Source organism: Cryptomeria japonica, chromosome 8 (genome assembly GCF_030272615.1).
Source record: "Cryptomeria japonica chromosome 8, Sugi_1.0, whole genome shotgun sequence".
In the NCBI taxonomy this organism is placed as follows: Eukaryota; Viridiplantae; Streptophyta; class Pinopsida; order Cupressales; family Cupressaceae; genus Cryptomeria; species Cryptomeria japonica.
Genome location: NC_081412.1, coordinates 127,997,328 through 128,006,766, shown reverse-complemented (window position 1 = coordinate 128,006,766; position 9,439 = coordinate 127,997,328). Strand labels below are relative to the sequence as shown.

The window sequence follows — 9,439 nt, the reverse complement described above, 5'->3', positions numbered from 1 at the left end:
CATAATCTAATGACCCTAGGGATTCTCCTCACTGTGGAAATATTAATTCTTGCATACAGATAAGAATCCCCATTAAATTGATTAGAATCCATCTCCATGATTGTGCTAGGAGAGATCGCCCTACCTTTTCCAAACACTCTTCTTCCCAATATTCAATTGACAAGTTGTACAATCTAATACAAGTGATTGAATCATAAGGATCACAAATCAATGAATCAAAATTCGCCACCCACTTTTGCATATAGAGAGGAGATTTTTGCATTTCCCATAATCCTCCCAGCAAGATGGCTTTCATGTCCGCTTCTATAGAAAAGATTACCACAAAGAAGCCTTTGGGTATATATTTAATCATATATTCATATTTCCATGAAGAACTAATCCAATCTCTAATTGACTCCCTATCTCTCGTAGGGCCTATAAATCTACAAATCACCGCCAGATCCTCCAAAAGGGTTTTGTCAATCAAGGCCTTTACAGAAACATCTACAATGAAAATGCCAATATGATCCTTTTCTTCACTCAAATCAAAACTTCCATCTTCTCCGATCAATTGATATTTTTAAATTTTTAAAAATAAATAATACCTTTCACTAATGACAAATATTTTTCATTACCTAATATTGAATGGAATTTAATTGAGAAAATAGATCAATTGATATTTTAAAAAAAATTAAAAATAAATAATACCTTTACTAATGACAAATAAAATATTTTAAAAAACAACCATTACCATTAGAACTAATAATAGTTCTCCTCTTTAATTTAATTTGCACTTAGTAAATTATTTTCCACTTTCTATTTATTTAATTATTTTAAATGGAAATGTTATGAGAGTTCAAAAAGTTATGACTTTTAATTAAATATTTTATTTTGTTGACTATAATACAATTTAATTAGGATTAACATCAATTTAATGTAATTATTATCCATATTTTAATAATTTATTACTGATAGGAAAAGTAATTTATTATTCTATTAAAAATAATATAATATAATAAATAGATTAGTTAGAATATATTATTAATATAATCTAATATAGTATCTTAAATAATAAATTTATATTTTATTTAATTAATAATATAAATATAATATGGAATAAAGCTTAGTTAGATTTAAATAGTCATATTAAAATAATTTAATTTAATTTAAATGATAATATAAATAATTTGATTTGGAGGCCTAGGCCTCCTGATGCATGTGATTTGTGGCTAGGCTTACCTGATACATGTTGTTTGTTAGCCAAGCTTACCTGATGCATGTGATTTGTGGCTATGTGGCTGGCATACCCTAGTGTAACAACAAAAATTAAAAAAATACAAGTTTATAAATTATAATTAATATGTTTTAACAATTTCTTATACCTTATATGTTTATCATCTTAATATTTATTTATTTTTTGTTCTTTATACTTGATATGAGAGTACATATTTATAGTAAAACTTTTTAGGCTATTTTGCTAAAATCTCATGATACACCATATTAATTTCATCTCTTGTAAGTTGAATGATTCCAAATGAGTCCATTAATTTTAATTTTTGTTATTTATACTTGATATGAGAGCTTATATCTATACTAAAACTTTTTAAGGCTATTTTGCTAAAATCTTATGATACACCATATTAATTTCATCTCTTGTAAGTTGAATGATTCCAAATGAACCTACAAGGCATCAACAAGACTAATTTCCCCCAATCCTTGGCTCTTAGCCAAAGAGATTTCAGCCTATACAAACTACTCTGTGAAGGCCCTTATTAGATTGGTATACTGCAGATCTAAACCCCGATTAAAAAATTAAACCTTGATTGATAATATAATCAATCCATCCAATAGAATTATGAACATTTGACACATTAACCCTAATTTAAATCATTTTCAACAGTAATTTCTACATTTCGGATCAATTACGTCTGCTATGATACATTCAGGAATTCGAAGGTATTTACCATGGTAATCTATAATCTAAACCTCGGTTAGCGAGCAGAATGGACACCATTTTCAAAACCAATAATGGTTGGCGTAAAATATTGCTTGGCGTGAGGGAAGGGCGCAAACAGAATCCCAAGAATCCCTGACAGTACGAGCAAAAAATAAATAAAATTATCATTTTTATTTATTTTGTCCGTTGGATTATCATGTTCTCACATCTGAAACATTTATGAGTATCAGTCTCTAAGGGATCCCCAGGACAAGGTAAAATTTGCATTAGAGGAATTTTTAGGGTTGAGTAGGCTAGACGGGAACATTTGATCCTTGATATGTTCTCTCCTTATCTGATCTTGGTTGGTTCTGAGCCTCTTCAACTTTATCTATTAATGGAGTACTTGAAGATTCTGAATCTGCTCTAGTCCATTGAACCTCTTAGCTATATGGCCAGAAATTCGAAGTGCATTTGGCACTAGGGTTTTGTAAACATTGGCGTAATCTAATACCATAAGAACTGTGAGCTAGATTATGACAGTAATCTAATACCATAAGATCTGTGAGCTAGATTATGACAATATATTAGGTTATATATTAGCTTCTGTAATCAGTATCATTCTGTCTATAGGGTGTCCATTGTGATGTATTGGATTGGTATTTAAGGAGATGCTGGTTATAGTGAAGCTCATCATGGGGTCAGGAATGTTTGACGATATGGCGTTGGGAAACTACAGTTTCCTCTTGATCTTGTCTGGCTTGGTGGGCGGAAGAAAACGTGCAATCCTTTTCACTAGCTCTTTAAGTATCGCACATTTTATCATATCAGAACCGAGTATTTGTGTTCTCACCCCATACCCAAATCCTTATATTCCTTAAAAAAATGTAACATGATCAAATTAGTGTTATCAGATTTTCACAATCTATATTAATATTAAATGATTTCTTTTTGAATTTGATTGTGTATACCAATTTTTATCATCAATATTTATGAATCACATTCTAAGACGAACAAGAATACTAAGAAGATGAAAGATGATAGATCATATAATGTGATTCGAAATATTGATGATAAAAATTGGTATACATAATCGAATCCAGAAACAAATCACTGAACATGATCAAATTTCTAGCTAATTTATTCATGCATTTAGCAAATTTGGGGACTCAATTTATCCCAGTTTGACAATGTTTACTACATTCTTTCTAGTGCAAATAGTGGTTGTCTATGAATGCTTTTCAGCCTATGCGAAGTTTGCTTCCAGGGCCATTACTCAGTTCTTTGCTTGAGAATTCTAATCGCAAGGAATCCGTGGTGCCCACATCGTTATAGATGGAGCAGGAAAAATCTTCCAGGTATGCGCTCAAACATATCCACATATGAAGTTCTTGATTTTTTTGGTAAGCACAGCCATCTTTTTTTAATTTGGATACTTCTACAATCTCCTTCGCATCATGACATTCTAAATCCTATAAAGGGGCAATAACCTAAAACCTAAAGAGGGGTCCAGAAGATGCACCCGAATGACAATGAAAACCCTTGAATATAACACTGTTTATGTTTGGAATTGTGAACAATCTAATATGCGACAATCTAATTTGAACTCTCCATTCGTGTCTGATTTGGGGCAGAGGAGATCAAGGAATATAAAGTTCAAGTAATGTTAATTGTCATGACTGTGAGGCCTAAGGATGCCAAGGAATTGCAGGGGCATGTGCTGAATCCAGATGCCATTGCCCAGATGTACTTGGAGCTGCACATCCAGGACAACCCAAGAGCTGGATCTCAGATCCTTTTCTCGGTGGTTTTGAGCCAATTCATCAAAGGCCCTTTATAAGCTATGACTGACCTTGGAGCCTTTCCAGAGAGGTTTTGAGGCACTTGATCTCTAAGGCATTTTATTTGTAATGATTCCATCCATTTTAGAAGAAACTTGATTGTTGTTGAGGGTAGATATGAATATTGGAGTGAACTTGCATAGCAGGATAGCTTGACTTTGAAGAAATCAGTGTGGCCTCCATCAAGGTGGAGTAGTTTTTACAATTTTAAGTATATGATCTAATAAGATCTGAGATGTCACAGCTCTCAACAGTGTTTGCCTATTCTTTATTCAAACCTTGTGAAGGTAGAGTTGCAAGTCTCCTTATGTATGTCACTGATGAGAAAACTATTTAGTTTGCATCAATGATTGGAATACTGTTGCTGCCATTGATGAAAAGGCAATTTTCTAGTTAATTGGTTTGGTGCTCAACAATTAAGCAGGTCAATTTACAATCTAATTCAGAAAGTTTAAGATTATATATTATAGATTGTGGAAATCTGATATCATTAACAGGTCGATCTTTTTGATTGGTAAGAAAAAAAGTTTTGAATCTGTAATTATCATTTTTTATTACGTATAAAAGTGATAGATAATTAATTTATTTCATAATATAAATATTTTTTAATTAATTGTTTGTAATGAAATGTTTGGTTTAAGGTAATTATTTTGTCTTCAAAAATACAATGACTATTTGTTACTTTTGTGTATATGAAGCAATAGAGAGATAGATTGGTAGAATTGTAATCTTAAAAAGAGTTTAGATTATTATTTTTTTAGGCTTGAACTTTATATATTGTTTGAAATATAGATTACATAATAAATTATAGATTCTGACAGCTTAAACAGCATGACGATTGCCCAAAATCAGACCAAATAAAAAACCAAAAGCATCTAAAAATGCCACTACATTTGATGTTCTGTTAGATTTTCCCCCAGCTGCATATACTTTAAATCCATGAGATTACATACACATTAGAGCATAGGCCAAAAAGCTCGATACACTTCTCCAAGAGTATAACTAGTATATATTGAGACTAGCTATTATTCGGCCTGGAGAAACCTATAGATTAGCATTAATAAACAAAAATTTGAAACATGTGACTTATACTCATCCCTGGACGCTTGAAGCACCTTCCCCAACATTTTTTGTGCAATATGCAGACATGAACAAGAGGGATGAACTTTTTGGTTCAGGAAACATAGCACAGCACGGAAAACATTCATAGCTTTTTCATTAGGACGTCACCTAGCTCGGCCTTGTGTGCCTTGAGTGCTTTCACCAGAATTCTTTCATCTTTTTCCAAAAGAGCTCTCTTCATTGCAATATAAATTGCCAGGAATCCTGAATTTATCATTAACTCCCTATTCTTGAATAGACCACCCACCTCTGCCTTCACATTCTGAAGATTATAATCTTTAATTGCATTATAAAATGCATATCTGGAACGAGAGAGTCTTTAACATACTCTACTGCTAGTTGGAATACTGGTCCATAAGTTTGTAACAGATCCATGATATTTGAAAGAGAGCATTAAAGAAAACATCATGAGTTGAAAAGGAAAGGGAAGGGTCTTTTATAGTCCACAATGCCACAGCAATCTGTATATGAATCTACAGATGGGTTAGAACAATATAAAACTACCTCATACTCCTTGCTAAGATATCTAACTCCACTACAAACAAAAGATACATATTACAGATCCACTCGAATGACACTCTCCACCCTTTTCTAGTTAAAAACAAAAACAAACTCTGATGACTCCAGGTACTCGCTCTAAATGAAGGGAACCGCCACCCTAGTGTTAAGTGCTTTTGTCTCCATATTTACAGCAAGGCTCAGAAAACAAATGCAAAGCTTTCCAAAGATATAAAGCACACTCCATCAGGTTGACAGAGTACCAACATTATTGCAATGGCAAGAACTGTATAATTGAAGCGGGAGATATGGTGGAATAAGGTGCCGAGTGTGATGTCATGATGTAAATGTGAATGTGGAATGTCCCATCTCATTTATTATTATTTTATCACCCTGCCTTCGATTCACACATGAGGTGAGATTTGAAGTGATTAAAATCTTTAGGTTGTCAATATTCAGGTGTTGTCACGAAGGAGAGAAGGAGGGTTGATAATGAATGATGTCTTGATGACATCACGCCAGCTCAGAAATAAAAGTATGTGCAAACGTCAACAAATTGTTAGTGAATAAGGGTGCAGCTAATTTTCATACAAAACAATAGTCTGTACAGTTTTTAAAATTCGTAAAACATAACGAATTTTTGTAAAATTTGTAGTAGCTAAATCTTTATGATCTGCATCTACATTGCTGTAAATCACAAAAAATTAGATGAAAAAATACTGTGTTTTGCAGATCTGGGAGTTTTTCTACAGTGTCATTTTGTGCCGAGATTAGCCATTGGTATGAAATAAAGGGCTAGGCGGGTGGCCCTTTAGGAGAGCTAGTCAGACACATTGATAATTGAAAAATGAATTGCCATCTATGGAAATTGATTCAACCTCTCAACCTCCCCCTCACAAGCAATTTTTGACAAGTATCTGCCACCATATTACCTTCTCGATAACAATGCAAAATCTCAACAATAGCAAGCTTTGAAGACATTGAACTACTCTAGATAATATGTATTTAATTGATCAACGTGGAACTACTCGTTTAAAAGAATTGATGATAATTTAAAAATATCTTTCAATAAATAATCATTTAATATTCAAGTTGTGAGCTAAGTTCATTCTTGCTAAATGTGCACTGGCCTTGTGATATTATTTGAAGAAATTTAAGGGCTAAAGTTCCAGCTAGATCACTTTGTGAATTTTTAGGGTTGTCTCTAAAGGCAGCATTAAAGTTTAGCTTTAGCAACGAATGTGATGGTAGAGTCCATAGTAGAGTCCATACAAGTGTGGCCCTATCTACTTTATTCTTTAGAGTCATACTTCTTGTTTTGGATATTTTGATATATTGTCATGATTTGATCATTTGAGAGTCTCCTGATGAGAAAAATTTTGATCGATTGTCGTATTTGATCAAATTTGATGAAACTGCTTCTGATATTGTCATTTCTATCTTGCTTAAGACTTGTTCTACAGATGGTTCTCCTTTCTTAAGATCCTCTGATTTTGTTCCCACCAAATATTCAAGATTAGAGTAGTTAGTGCAGAAACCCATAGAGAGGAAAGGTAATATTGGTGATGAAGGATGGCCAAAATAGAAATTATTGAGTTAATGAATTGCAAAGGGTGCTAGACCAATTCAATTTAGTTGTGTAGAATTTTGAGTAAATGTACAGTTCAACAATAAATGATCTATAGTTTCCTCTATTTCTCCACATAAAACACAATTGAAAGATTTGTAAATTCTAAGCTTTGAAAGCTTATCACTAGTTAGAATCTTATGATTAAGAGCTAACCAGGCAAAGGTTCTTGCTTTGGGAAGAACTTGGGAATGCCATCAAAGTTTAGCTGATCAACTCCTTTGTTGACTTTTTGCTTGGTTGAGTAATGTTTTGTAACCTAGTTTAACTGTTGTAGTATCGTAAATTGTACACCCTTGCTAGGGTGGTACAATTTCACACTTAGGTTAGCACCCACCTTAGTGTGTCTTGCATCTTGCATTTCTAATTTCCCTTTAAGCATTTAATTAATTAATTTAATTAAGTCTAAATTCATATTTCATCACTCCCCACATTATAAAATTGGGCCCTTTACCCTAAGTGCGCCCCTTTTTATTTTATTCCTCCAATAAATCATTTAATCATAAACCCTAATTATGTCCTATTTTGACCTGTAAGGCCCGATTTCGCATATAAAAACACCTTGAAATCAGCTGTAACTTTTGGTTTCACTCTAATATCATCATATCTAACGGCCCTGAAAATTTGGTGAAAAGTTGGTCGGACCGTGGCGGGAGTGCACATGGTCCTCAGCTTTTTTCTTGAAATTTCAGGCACACAATTATATGATATTATAATGCTTAACCCCAAAAGATTGGTAGAAAATTCAATTCCTAGGTCAGCCTAAAGGCGGAATTAAGTCGAAATTAAGATCTAGGGTTTCATACATAAGAGCTCTCTTTCTTCATTTGAAGGAAAGGAAGATCTATCTAATCTAAAGGAGTTTTCAGCAAAGCAAGCATAAGGAGCCTTCTATGTAGTGAAAGAGAAGCCTATGTGGAGTCTTCAACAACATTCAACAACATTTAATCAAGCATTCATCATCAATTAGGAGCCTTGAAGACATTGAAGAGTAATAGGAGATCTAGTGGCAATATCTCTCCCTTGGGGATTGGTATGATTTCATGTTATTTGCATGTCTTTGTATGAGCTTCTTTACATCAATTGGCACATTTACATTCATACTTTAGATCATTTAGCATATTTGGTTTAAAGCATTGTTATTTACATTCACATTTACATTTAGGGTTTACTCTCATGCGTAGGGTAGCTCTAGTTTCTTTCATTTTAGGATCTTGCATACACACAAGGTTCTAGCACACACATTTTTAGTACATTATTGGCTATTTGTGGAGGTGGAAATCACCAACATAGGGGTTTGACTAAGGAAAAACCTTATATAGCCACCCAAACCTTCCCTTTTCAGTTGCAGGTGGAGAAACAGGCATCCGGAGGCAGTTTCAAATCTGGAAAAGGCATCAGAACCACTCAAAAGTCTCAAAAGTGCAGAAATCTGTCAAGGATAGGGGCGTGGAACCCTGGTCCTACCCAAGACAAGGGTTTGGCACCCTGGTCCCTCCACTTTGTAGTGAAATTTGGCAGGTTGCAGCTTCAGATCATCAGATTTGCAATCTTTCAGTTGTAGCCTCGTGTTTGCAGAAATAAGACAATGGCATGGCACCCTGGTCTAGGTCAGTTTTGTTCAATTTGTAGCATCAGGTACACCTCCATAATCCTCCCCCTTTCATTCTTTTAGTATCTCAGTTTCATATCTACAGGTTTGTTCAATTCTGAGTTCATTTATGCTTCATTCTTTATCTGCTAATCTAGTTGATCATTCAAACCCTAGTTTTTCTCATCATTTGCAACAAGAGGAATAGAAACACTAAGAGATAATCCTTGGTTCTCTCTTTCTCACAAGAAGTAGCCATAGTGAGCTATCTCCCTATGCTCTTTCATATTCCCAATGTGTTGGCAAAAGTGAGATTAGTTCCTAGTCACCCGATCTCGCTTTACCGCCACCACATTTTGGTGAACCCAATGTGAATCCAACCTTCTTTAATTCTGATTTATGTTCTCAGATCTGAGTTTTTTTTTCTATTTCAATTTCAAATTTACATTTACAAGTTTCAATTCCTTGCAAATTTCAATATTTAGAGGTTAATTTTGTTGAAACCCTAATTTTTCAATTCAAAATTGAACTTGTGGATAGCTTAATTTGGATCATTAATTTCAGATCTGATTTAGGAACACATTTCACTCATAAATTTCATTTTTCTAAATCAGCATTTAGAGTTCTTACATTTGTTAAAATTGAACATTTCCTTCTATTTTGCATATGTTATCATTTGAAAGTGGAAAATTTTTGTCATGATGCATTCATTTGATAGATGTGATAATGGGCTAGCTTCCCTTGCTTCAATTTTTGCATCTATTAGAGAACCTCCTCCTATCTATGACAACATTTTAGTGCCTAAAAGAGTTGCTACCAACCCCTTCAAAACTCTCCCATGTTGT

General features: G+C 33.6%; 1 protein-coding gene across 1 annotated transcript; it reads left to right on the top strand.

Moving 5' to 3' along the window:
* Positions 1 to 3,021: 3,021 nt before the first annotated feature.
* On the top strand, positions 3,022 to 4,114 carry LOC131041646 (uncharacterized). The gene is made up of 2 exons (XM_057974803.2): positions 3,022 to 3,273; positions 3,550 to 4,114. Exons 1-2 carry the CDS (start codon positions 3,150 to 3,152, stop codon positions 3,753 to 3,755), a joined length of 330 nt encoding a protein of 109 aa, XP_057830786.1. The 5' UTR covers positions 3,022 to 3,149; the 3' UTR covers positions 3,756 to 4,114.
* The last annotated feature ends 5,325 nt before the right edge of the window (positions 4,115 to 9,439 follow it).

Bases quoted from the DNA above. Each gene is read 5' to 3' on its own strand.
- LOC131041646 (XM_057974803.2), top strand. From the start codon at position 3,150: ATGCTTTTCAGCCTATGCGAAGTTTGCTTCCAGGGCCATTACTCAGTT. The intron at 3,274-3,549 runs GTATGCGCTCAA...GATTTGGGGCAG, and splicing joins GAGCAGGAAAAATCTTCCAG to AGGAGATCAAGGAATATAAA.